Source organism: Macrobrachium nipponense, chromosome 3 (assembly GCF_015104395.2).
Source record: "Macrobrachium nipponense isolate FS-2020 chromosome 3, ASM1510439v2, whole genome shotgun sequence".
Classification (NCBI taxonomy): Eukaryota; Metazoa; Arthropoda; class Malacostraca; order Decapoda; family Palaemonidae; genus Macrobrachium; species Macrobrachium nipponense.
Window position 1 is genome coordinate 85,902,461 of NC_087202.1, and position 12,500 is coordinate 85,914,960.

General features: G+C 39.7%; 1 protein-coding gene across 1 annotated transcript in view; it reads left to right on the forward strand.

Moving 5' to 3' along the window:
- The first annotated feature begins 8,334 nt into the window (after positions 1–8,334).
- Positions 8,335–12,500, forward strand: part of LOC135222436 (uncharacterized) — a 4,237-nt gene continuing 71 nt past the window's right edge. Inside the window, exons 1-7 of the mRNA XM_064260523.1 lie at positions 8,335–8,511; positions 8,847–9,047; positions 9,687–10,119; positions 10,419–10,616; positions 11,187–11,425; positions 11,606–11,963; positions 12,105–12,500. The exon at positions 12,105–12,500 is cut by the window's right edge and continues 71 nt beyond it. Of these exons, the coding sequence (XP_064116593.1) occupies positions 8,335–8,511; positions 8,847–9,047; positions 9,687–10,119; positions 10,419–10,616; positions 11,187–11,425; positions 11,606–11,963; positions 12,105–12,500 (2,002 nt within the window). The remainder of the gene's footprint in view (positions 8,512–8,846; positions 9,048–9,686; positions 10,120–10,418; positions 10,617–11,186; positions 11,426–11,605; positions 11,964–12,104) is intronic.

A 12,500-nucleotide genomic window follows, 5' to 3' on the forward strand; every position in this document is an offset into this window, starting at 1 on the left:
TAGTGGCCTTTTGTTAATTAAAGACTGGCCTTAGCTTCGTTGAAAAGTCGACCGACTTTGAAGAGTATTTTCCAGCGACTTGAAGGTCACCAAACCCGACCTAATTCCTGGAATCCCTCCTATAAAAAAAAATTCTGAAATCTGCGATTTTTACCTCGGTGGTCAACATGTTTTCATCCCATCCATTTCCCGCTGAATCAATCGATAACTTGAATTTATGTAATAATAGTCATATTCGCTCCCGTTATGGCAGGTCTGCGTATTATTCGAGAGGGATTCTACCCCTTCTTCGGAAAGTGAGGTAAATGTGGCATCCCACGTGACCTCCTGGAAAGGGGTTGTTTTGCTCCACGTCGTGGGTTGTGCAATCATCTTCCGTTCCTTTGCCGTCGAGTTGAGTGTTGTTAATTATTGTTGTTGTTATGATTGTTGTTGTTTTTGCTGTTGACTTCCCACTTGGATAAAAGGTCATAGAGCCCAGTACCTCAATGTGCGCTTCTTGACAGAATGGGAAGGAAAAGAAGACGTTATGTTTCAATTCGAGAGAAGAGCGTTAGCCAGACATAGATCAGAAACTCGGAATCATATTCCCGAACTGTAACCGAGTACCGGAACATTCCCTGAGAGAAGCTAGACGCCATATCTTAAAAACTAACCATAGAATCTTCTTGAAAACAGCCATATTAAGTTTCACGCACCCAAATTAGCAGCGGGTGACCCATTGCACCAACCAAACCTAACATAACCTAGGGGCAGGGCAAAAAAGGGGAAAAAAAAAAAAAAAAAAAACAAAAAAAACAAAAAAAAAAAAGGGGGTGGTACAGTACTATAAAGTAGATTCACATCAACCTTGCATCTGGTGTCTAGGGCAGTCCCTTACGACGCTCCTGATTGGCTGTTGATAAGCCAATCACAGGGCTGGAAACTCTCAATCTCTCTCGAGAGTTCATATAGGCACGATGTACCTATGTTCCACCTCTCCTGGGGATACTTTTGAAAGACGTATCCCTCAGGAGAGGTGGAACATACGTACATCCTGCCTATGTGAACTCTCTCGAGAGTCTGAGAGTTTCCAGCCCTGTGATTGGCTTATCAACAGCCAATCGGGAGCGTCGTAAGGGACTAGCCTAGACATTAGACAAACGGTTGATGTGAATCTGCTATAGTATACATCTCGGGTCTACACTTAAAACAGGGAGTGTTAAGTACCTTATAAGGCTTTGGCAACTTGTTATGAAGAACTTGGGCTTTTCATGAAACGAACACTGCAGTTTCACTGGCTGATGAGAACGACAACATCAGTTGCATAGGCAGATTCACGAATACCTAAGGGGGGAGTCGTGGAAGACTTAAAGCCTTTCCATCTGTCTTGGGTCTGGAACTTACCTCAAAATAATTCAGACTTCGAAGCGCCTCGAATACTCTCGCCATATCGAAAATAATATTCCGGTACAACGTTAAAATCTTACTACTATAATGGGCGTTGTGTCTGTCTCCGTCCATCTGTCTGTCATTCGATCACCGCCAAACGGCAGGTCCGATGGGCATGAAACTTGGCAGGGTTATAGTGGGGACCCCTAAGATGGTTTGTAATGGGTTTTCATTCTACCTCTCCCCCCCAACCCCACCCCCCGAATGGTGGAAAACCGTAAGCAAAAATTCAAGCAAAATGGTTATAAGTGCTTAATGGCTGTTTGCTAGTAAAAAGTAATAGTGACAGTGTTGTAGCCTCTCTCTCTCTCTCTCTCTCTCTCTCTCAGCATCGAAGCGTAAAAATAGCATCAGAGAAGAGCAGCCATGGCAATTGAAACCAAAGAGAGATTCTATCATTGATGCTCTTCTAGGAATGTGATAGGAACTTTTTTGTTTTTTTTTTTTTTTTTTTTTTTATTCCACGAAGAGTTCACAGCAACTCCTTTTTGACTGACATTTTTCGAAGACTTTTACGTACGGTACGCTAATAGGGTAAAATGAAATGGACTGAAAGGGACCTGTTTTTAGCAAGTGCAATTTTTTTTTTTTATGAAGATGATTTTTTCTTTTAAATTCAAAATATTTGGCAGTTTTTGCGCAGTCCAGTTCCGTCATAACATGATATTGAGTAGTGAATGTTGAAGACAGCAAAACAATCATATCATGAGCAACCAGATGCGTATTATTATTATTATTATTATTATTATTATTATTAATTATTATTATTATTATTATTAATTATTATTAAAAAATCCTCATAGTAGCACGAGTCTTCAAATGGAGAGCAAATCCATAGTTATGTAAATGTACATATATTTGAATTTAAAAACAGCAAGAATAGCTTTCCGAACAGATTCCCGAAAGCTATCCTTGCTGTTTTTTAAAATTTTATATATATGTACAGCTTTACATAACTGTGGATATGTTTGCTCCATTATTATTATTATCATTACTATTATTATTATTATTATTATTGTTATTATTATTATTATTATTACTATTATTATTATTATTATTATTATTATTATTATTATTATTCTTATTATTATTACTATTATTATTATTATTATTATTAGTTATTATTATTATTATTATTATTATTATTATTATTGTTTTTTTTTTTTTTTTTTTTTTTTTGTTTTTTTGCTCTATCACAGTCCTCCAATTCGACTGGGTGGTATTTATAGTGTGGGTTGCATCCTGCCTCCTTAGGAGTCCATCACTTTTCTTACTATGTGTGGCCGTTTCTAGGATCACACTCTTCTGCATGAGGCCCGGAGCTAACTTCAGCCTCTAGTTTTTTACTAGATTCCTTTTCAGGGATCTGGGATCGTGCCTAGTGCTCCTTATGATTATGGGTACGATTTCCACTGGCATATCCCATATCCTTCTTCTTTCTATTTTCAGATCTTGATACTTATCCATTTTTCCCTCTCTTTCTCTTCAACTCTGGTGTCCCATGGTATTGCGACATCAATGAGTGATACTTTCTCTTGAATTTGTCAATCAACGTCACGTCTGGTCTGTTGCACGTATCACCCTATCCGTCCTGATACCATAGTCCCAGAGGATCTTTGCCTGATCGTTTTCTATCACTCCCTCAGGTTGGTGCTCGTACCACTTATTACTGCAAGGTAGCTGATGTTTGTTCTTGCACAGGCTCCAGTGGAGGGCTTTGCCACTGAATCATGCCTCTTTTTCTTTTTGTACTGGTTTCTGTGCAAGTGCCGGGCATTCGCTTGCTTATGTGGTTTAGGTTTCATTTTTCGTATTGCAACTTCCTACATATGGGAGAGATTGGTTATTTCCATCTATCGTTCTTTGAACATATCTCGTTCTTAGGGCCTGATCTTGTGCCGCTGTTATCATTCTTCAGTTTCCTTCTTTAGCTCTCCCCTCTGTAGCCATTGCCATGTGTCATCGCTGGCTAGTCTTTAGTCTGTCATCATGTATTGTCCATGCATTGGTTTGTTGTGCCAGTCCTCTGTTCTGTCTGTCATTCTCCTGCTCTGTATATTTCTGGGTTCTTCATCTACTTTTATTAGTCCTTCTTCCCATGCACTCTTTAGCCACTCGTCTTCACTGGTTTTCAGATATTGCCCCAGTGCTCTGTCGGTGTTGACGCAGTCCTCTATGGTTAGTAGTCCTCTCCTCCTTCCTTTCGTGTTATGTATAGTCTGTCCGTATTGCTCTTGGGTGTAGTTGCTTTGTGTATTGTCATATGTTTCCTGGTTTTTTTTTCTGATCTATGCTGCGTAGTTCTGCCTTCGTCATTCCACTATTCCTGCGCTGTATCTGATTACTGGCCACTGCCCATGTGTTTATGGCTTTTATCATATTTCCGGCGTTGAGTTTTGACTTGAGTATCGCCTTGAGTCTCTGCATATATTCTTTCCTGATCGTGTCCTTCATCTCTTGGTGTTTATATCACCTCCTTCCATTATTCCCAGGTATTTGTATCCTGTCTCATCTATGTGTTGATGTTGCTCCCATCTGGTAGCTTTATCCCTTCAGTTCTCATTACTTTGCCCTTTTGTATGTTGACTAAGGCGCATTTGTCTATTCCAAACTCCATCCCTGATGTCCCCAGATACAATCCTTACAGTCTGGATTAGGGTATCTATTTCCTTGATGCTCTTACCATACAGCTTGATGTCGTCCATGAACATCAGATGGTTGATTGTGTTGCCTCTTTTCTTGAGTTGTTGTTATTATTATTATTATTATTATTATTATTATTATTATTATTATTATTATTATTATTATTATTATTATTAAAAAATCCTCATAGTAGCACGAGTCTTCAAATGGAGAAACAAATCCACAGTTATGTAAATGTACATATATTTGAATTTAAAAACAGCAAGAATAGCTTTCCGAACAGATTCCCGAAAGCTATCCTTGCTGTTTTTTAAATTTATATATATGTACATTTACATAACTGTGGATATGTTCCCATTCCTTATTATTATTATTCATTTTATTATTATTATTATTATTATTATTATTATTAATTATTATTATTATTATTTTATTTATTACTTATTGAAATAACAGCTATTTCACCTATATTGAAGTTTCTCTATTCTTCTTATTGCTGACTCTTCTTCTGCACTCAAGTTGGCTACTAAAACTTCAAATGGGGGATTCATTCATCTCAAAAACGGGGTATTTGCCAAATTGAATATATTATACAAAATGCAGTACAGACTTTAATAGCCAACTTGAGTACAAAATAAAAGTCAGCAGTAAGAGGAATAGAGAAACTTCTATACAAAATAAACGCGGCTGAATTAGCCATCATTTTCAATAAAACCTTTATTAATGAAGGTCTCCTTCAGCATATATTATTATTATTATTATTATTATTATTATTATTATTATTATTATTATTATTATTATTATTCTTTGTTTATGGGTGGTATTTATAGTGTGGGGTTCCGGGTTGCATCCTGCCTCCTTAGGAGTCCATCACTTTTCTTACTATGTATGCTGTTTCTAGGTGCACACTATTCTGCATGAGTCCTGAAGCTACTACTTCAGCCTGTAGTTTACAGATTCCTTTTCAGGGATCTTGGGATCGTGCCTAGTGTTCCTATGATTATGGGTACAATTTCCACTGGCATATCCCATGTCTTTATTTCTGTTTTCAGGCATTGATACTTATCCATTTTTTCCCTTGCTATTATTATTATTAATTATTATCATTTCGGTAGATGAAACCTATTCACATGGAACAAGCACACCAAAGGAGCCACTGACTTGAAATTCAAGCTTCCAAAGGATGTTGGTTTCAACCTCCCTCCGCGAAGACCTCACCCCAACACTGCAGCAGTGATTTCTCATCGGCCTGGAGGGAGGAGATGCGAACCCGCGACATGTTAGTGGCATGCTGCCACACTAACCGCTACAATACCAGCGGACTAGAGAAAGAAAAGACAAGACAAAAGTATAAGAATTCTCTCGGTCCTCGAGGTGGCAAAGTACTGGGGGCGGAACGAGATTTCCTTAAGACGTAGCGACCACGGAGCCCTTCCCTTTTGCAAAGCCGAGGATGATCTCGTGCGTGACCCACGGATGGCTTCTCCTCTCCCCCACCCCCATCCCTCGAGGAGGACCCCTGACATCAAAGGACGGGCCGCCGCCGACGGCCCCAACATTCGAGAACAGGATCGCCTAACGCCCACCTTTGCGTGAAACGCCGCCGACGGGAAGGTCGGGAAAACGGGCGCCCATGACAAAAAGGGCGTGACGGCAACGAAACCTGTTTGTTTCTCTAAACTACTTCTTTATGGTTTTCGTAACCCGTCTCTGAACTCGACCGTGATCCCGTACTCAGCGCATGAAGACTCTTTCATTCGCTGCCATGGTTGGTGATTTTTTTTTTTTTTTTTTTGTTTTTTGTAGAAAAATAAAAAGCTAAAAAAAATCAGTGATTTTATTTTTTTTATTTATATGATATTTGTATTTTTTTTCTTTAATTGTTAGATGTTTTTTCAATCCTTTTTTTTCCCTCAAAATGTATTTTATGACAGAATTACTATTGATTTATCTTTTAGGTTTCCAGTTCTGGTCTAAAGTACGTACTTGCGTTTATATATATATATCAAAATAAATCGATGCAGCACAGTTTTGCTTAAGATTTTATTACCCTCGAAACCATGTTTTTCAATTTGTTTGCTTTCAAATAAAAAAAATAAAAAAATTAAAAATTGTTAAAAATCATGATTTTTTTGTGTGTGAAAAAATCAATGATTTAATCACTTGATTAAATTAGTTTGATTTGAAATTGCCAACCCTGTTCGATGCCTCTCTCATATTCTCTCTCTCTCTCTCACGCACACACACACACACACGCACACACACACACACACACACATATATATATATATATATATATATATATATATATATATATATATATATAGATATGTAGTATGTATGTATATATATATATATATATATATATATATATATATATATATATATATATATATATATACATATATAGTATATATATATAATATATATACATTAATATATATAACTAATATATATATATATATATATATATATAATAAAATATAATATATAGTCATCAGTAGGATAACCGAAACTCAGAATATCAATAAGAGTTTATTAAGAAACGTTTCGTGCCAACCTAATTTAAAAAGAACAAAAAAAAAACGCTAATTTAAAAGGACATATAAAGAACTAAAGTTACTCGTAAAATCTAGGCAGTTAAAAATTTAAACAACTACAATTATTCACAAGGTGACATTGAAATTGACGAAAGTCAAGATTAAACAGGAATATTAACCTTTACAAGGTGAATACTAAGATAGGAATGGCTGTCTATCTGTATAATGTACGTATGCAAGATACATACGTACATACACACACACACATATATATGTGTGTGTGTGTGTGTGTATACATGTATATTATATGTGTGTATGTGTGTATGTATTATAGTCATTAGGCATTACAAAATCTTTTAACTTGCGTAGCAACTCTGCGAATACTCTTTCATTCGTTGCTCAAAACAAAAAAAATAAAAAAAAAAAAAGAGGTTTCTGGGTGCACTACGTAAGTTCGCCTCGTAAGCTTCTTCCGTACTTTAATTAAGCAGCCGTGACGCACTTAGGCGTCCGTGACGCATCCGACCAGGCAGGAGATGTCACCCTTTAGATGCGTTTCCATTCGTACGCTTTGACCTCTCCGTGGTAACGGTTTCACGCCCAGGTGAGGGTTTTGCCGGTCTGTGACAAGCTACAGAGTAGGTCGTCATACGTCCAAAACTTACATTTTTCTTTCTTTCATTATCTCTTATGAACGCATCTTTCTTAGATAGTGACCACACCCCAACCCCCAAAAGGGTTTTGGGGGGTGTCGTTATCTAGGACCGATATATTTTGGGGTCAATATCTTTTATGTTTGTTTGTATGGTGTTTTTACGTTGCATGGAACCAGTGGTTATTCAGCAACGGGACCAACGGCTTCATACGTAACTTCCGAACCCCGTCGAGATTCGTGAACTTCTATCACCAGAAATACACATCTCTGACCCCTCAATAGAATGCATGAGAATCGAACTCGCGGCCATCGAGGTGGCACGCCAACACCATACGCGACCACGCCACTGAGTCGCTTTTTTTTATTATTATCTTTTATGATATTGTTTTATGTTTTCACGTTTGTCCCAAACAGGCTTTTACTAAACGCGTCGCAGAGGTGGATACTCTCTCTCTCTCTCTCTCTCTCTCTCTCTCTCTCTCTCTCTCTCTCTCTCAGGCATTTACGTAAATGCGTACAGAGAATGGGTTCCAGGACGTTACAGTTTAAAAGAACTGACTCCAGCGAGAAATTGTATATTTCATCTTTTGGTAAAAGCGATTAAATTATTTACGCTCGTGCGCGCACCCGTGCTCACAGCTAGTCGCTTAAGATGGTTTATTCGTAATTCTTTAATAGTGGGGATTTTTTTAATAAGATTGTGGGGTTATTCAGGCTGTTCCGACTTTTCATTGTCAGTGCGTATACATTTTTTTGGTTAAAAAATGAATAAATAAAAAATAAATAAATATAATCTGTTTTGTGAACTGTAATAGTCAGATTCTTTAACAAATAAATAAATAAATAAATAAAACCTGTGCTGTGAATTGTAACTGTCTGGTTTGTTTGTTTGTTTGTTTGTTTAAATTCATCCCATCTGCAAATGTAATTCTGAAAAAAAATTAGAAAAGAGAAAATATTATGTACAGAGACTTTCAAAAAGAAATAAATATCTTTAGAGAGCTCCCCGCAATCTCTTTCATATATAAAAAATAAAATATTGACTCGCTGAACACACGCACCAATATGAGGAAATGTGCCTGGCTGTCGAACTTCTCCTCAGCTCCAGAGGACCTTTATTCCTCAGTTCCAGAGGACCTTTATTCCTCAGCTCCAGAGGACCTTTATTCCTCAGTTCCAGAGGACCTTTATTCCTCAGTTCCAGAGGACCTTTATTCCTCAGTTCCACCAGATTTGGAGCCTGTATTCCTCAGCTTCCAGGAGGGGACCTTTTATTCCTTCAGTTACCAGAGGACCTTTATTTCCTCGAGTTTCGCATAGGACCTTTATTTCCTCAGTTTTTACAGAGGTCCTTTATTCCGCTCAGTTTCCAGAAGGTCCTTTATTCCTCAGTTCCAGAGGATCCTTTTATTCCTCAGTTCCAGAGGTCCTTTTATTCCTCATTTCCAAACGTTCCTTTATTTCCTCAGTTCCAGGAGGTCCTTTATTCCGCTCAGTTTCCCCAGAGGGACCTTTATTCCTCAGCTCCAGAGGACCTTTATTCCTTCAGTTTCCCAAATGTTCCTTTATTCCTTCAGTTGAGGGACCTTTATTCCTCATCTCCAGAAGGACCTTTTATTCCTCAGCTTCCGGGAGGAACCTTTATTCCCTCAGTTCCAGAGGACCTTTTATTCCCAGTTCCAGTTTCCAAGGACCTTTATTCCTTTCAGTTTTTCCATAGGTTCCCTTTATTCCTAAAACAGTTCCAGAAGGCCCTTTATTCCGTTCAGGTTCTAGAGGTGAGGTCCTTTATTCCTCATTTTCCAGAAGGACCTTTATTCCTCCAGTTCCAGAGGACCTTTATTCCTCAGTTTCCAAGAAGGAGCCTTTTTTATTCCTCAGTTTTTCCCAGAGGACCTTTATTCCTCGAGTTTGCCAGAGTCCTTTGATTCCTCAGTTCCAGCGGTCCTTTATTCCTCAGTTCTAGAGGTCCGCTTTATTCCTCGATTGTCCAGAAGGGACCTTTTATTTCCTTCAGTTCCATAGGACCTTTATTCCGCTCAGTTCCAGAGGGTCCTTTATTCCTCAGTTCCAGAGGAACCTTTTATTTCCTCAGGTTACAGAGGACCTTTATTCCTCAGTTACAGAGGTCCTTTATTCCTCAGTGCCAGACGTCCTTTATTCCTCAGTTGCAGAGGTCCTTTATTCCTCAGTTCCAGTGGACCTTTATTCCTCAGTTCCAGAGGACCTTTATTCCTCATTTCCAGAGGTCCTTTTATTCCTCAGTTTCCAGATGACCATTTATTCCTCAGTTCCAGAGGTCCTTATTCCTCAGTTCCAGAGGACCTTTATTTCTTCAGTTCCAGAGGTCCTTTATTCCTCAGTTCCAGAGGACCTTTATTCCTCAGTTCCAGAGGTCCTTGATTCCTCATTTCCAGAGGTCCTTTATTCCTCAGTTTCCAGAGGTCTTTATTCCTCAGTTAGAGGTTCTATTCATAGTTCCAGAGGTTCATTATTCCTCAGTTCAGAGGCCTTTATTCCTCAGTTCCCAGAGGTCCTTTATTCCTCAGTTACAGAGTCCTTTTAATTCCTCAGCTCCAGAGGTCCTTTATTCCTCAGTCCAGAGTCCTTTATTCCTCAAGGTCCAGAGGTCCTATTATTCCTCAGTTCCAGAGGTTCCTTTATTCCTCAGCTTCCAGAGGACCTTTATTCCTCAGTTCCAGATGTACCTTTATTCCTTCAGTTCCAGAGGACATTTATTCCTCAGTTCTAGAGGACCTTTATTCCTCGTTCCAGAGGTCCATTTTTATTCCTCAGTTCCAGAGGACCTTTATTCCTCAGTTCCAGAGGACCTATTCCTCAGTTCCAGAGGTCCTTTATTCCTCAGTTCCAGATGGCCTTTATCCTCAGTTCCAGAGGACCTTTATTCCTCAGTTCCAGAGGTCCTTTATTCCTCAGTTTCCAGAGGTCCTTTATTCCTCATTCCAGAGACCTTTATTCCTCAGTTAGAGGTCCTTTATTCCAGTTCGAGGTCCTTTTATTCCCCAGTTCCAGAGGACCTTTATTCCTCAGTTCCAGAGGTCTTTATTCCTCAGTTCCCGAGGTCCTTTATTCCTCATTCAGAGGTCCTTTATTCCCTCATTTCCAGAGGCCTTTATTCCTCATTCCAGATCCTTTATTCTCGTTCCAGAGGACTTTCCAGTTCCAGAGGTCCTTTACCTCCAGTTCAAGAGGCCCTTATTCCTCAGTTCCAGACCTTTATTCCTCAGTTCCAGAGGTCCTTTATTCCTCAGTTCCCGAGGTCCTTTATTCCCCAGTTCCAGAGGACCTTTATTCTAGTTTCCAGAGTCCTTATTCCTCAGTTCCGGGTTCTTTTATTCCTCAGTTCCAGAGTCCTTTATTTCATTTCAGAGGTCCTTTATTCCTAGTTCCAGAGGTCCTTTATTCTCAGGTTCCAGAGGACCTTTATTCCTCAGTTCCAGAGGTCCTTTATTCCTCAGTTCCCAGAGGTCCCTTTATTCCATCAGTTCCCAGATGGGTCCACTTTATTCCATCAGTTCCAGAGGGTCCTTTATTCCCCTCAGTTCCAGGAGGACCTTTATTCCTTTCAAGTCCCGAGGTCCTCCTTTATTGTCCAGTTACCGGAGGGTCCTTTATTACCTCAGGTTCCAGAGGTCCTTTTATTCCTCATTTCCAGAGGTTTCCTTATTCCTCAGTTCCCAGGAGGACCGTGTTTATTCCTCCCCAGGTTCCCCAGAGGACCTTTTTTATTCCTTTCAGTTCCAAGGTCTTTATTCCTCAGTTACAGAGGACCTTTGTATTCCTCATTTCCAGGATGGTCCTTTATTCCTCAGTTCCAGAGGATCCTTTATTCCCTCAGCTACCAGAGGCACCTTTATTGCCTCAGTTCCAGAGGACCCCCTTTTTTTATTCCTCAGGTTCCAGCGGTCCTTTATTCCTCAGTTCCAGAGCGTCCTTTATTCCTCAGTTGCCAGAGGAGACCCTTTATTCCCCTTCAGCTCAGAAGGACCTTTATTCCTCATGTCCAGAGGACCTTTATTCCTCAGTTCCAGAGGTCCTTTATTCCTCAGTTCCAGAGGACCTTTTTATTCCTCAGTTCCAGAGGTCCTTTATCCTCAGTTCCAGAGGACCCTTATTCCTCATTTCCAAAGGTCCTGTATTCCTCAGTTCCAGGGGACCTTTATTCCTCAGTTCCAGAAGACCTTTATTCCTCAGTTCCAGGGGACCTTTATTCCTCATTTCCAGAGATCCTTTATTCCTCAGTTCCAGAGGACCTTTATTCCTCAGTTCCAGAGGACCTACTTTACCTCAGTTCCAGAGGTCCTTTATTCCTCAGATCCAGAGGACCTTTATTCCTCAGTTCAGAGTTCCTATTCCTCAGTTTCCAGGAGGACCTTTATTTCCTCAGTTCCAGAGGTCCTTTATTCCTCAGTCAGGAGGACCTTTCCTTTCAGGTCCACCTTTCCGAGGACCTTATTCCTCATCCAGAGACCTTTATTTCCTCAGTTCCAGGAGGACCTTTATCCTCAGTTTACCTCAGAGACTTATTCCTCCGTTCCAGAGGTTTCAGAAGGACCTTTATTCCTCAGTTCCGGAGGACCTTTATTCCTCAGTTCCAGAGGATTTCCTATTCCTCAGTTCCAGAGGACCTTTATTCCTCAGTTTCCAGAGACCTTTTATTCCTCGTTCCAGAGGTCCTTTATTCCTCCGTTCCAGAGGTCCTTTATTCCTTTCCAGTTACCTTTAGAGGACTATTCCTCAGTCCAGAGGACCTATTCCGTCAGTTTCCAGGACCTATTTCCTCAGTTTATTCCAGAGCCTTTGTTATTCCTCAGTTCCAGAGAGTCCTTTATTCCGTTCCAGAGGACCTTTATTCCTCAGTTCCAGGAGTTTCCTGACTTTATTCCTCAGTTTCCAGAGTTTCGACCTTTATTCCTCTCCAGTTTCCAGAGACCTTTATCTTCAGTTCCAGAGATTTATTCCTCAGTTCCAGAGGCCTTATTCCTCAGTTCCAGAGGACCTTTATTCCTCAGTTCCAGATTTGACCTTTATTCCTAGTTCCAGAGGGACCTTTATTCAGTTCCAGATGACCTTTATTCCTCAGTCCCAGAGGACCTTTATCCTCATTCCAGAGGACCTTATTCCTCGAGTTCCTGAGACCTTTATTCCTCAGTTCCAGAGGATTCCAGAGTTCCTATTATTTCCTCAGTTCCAGTTCCAGGACCTTTATT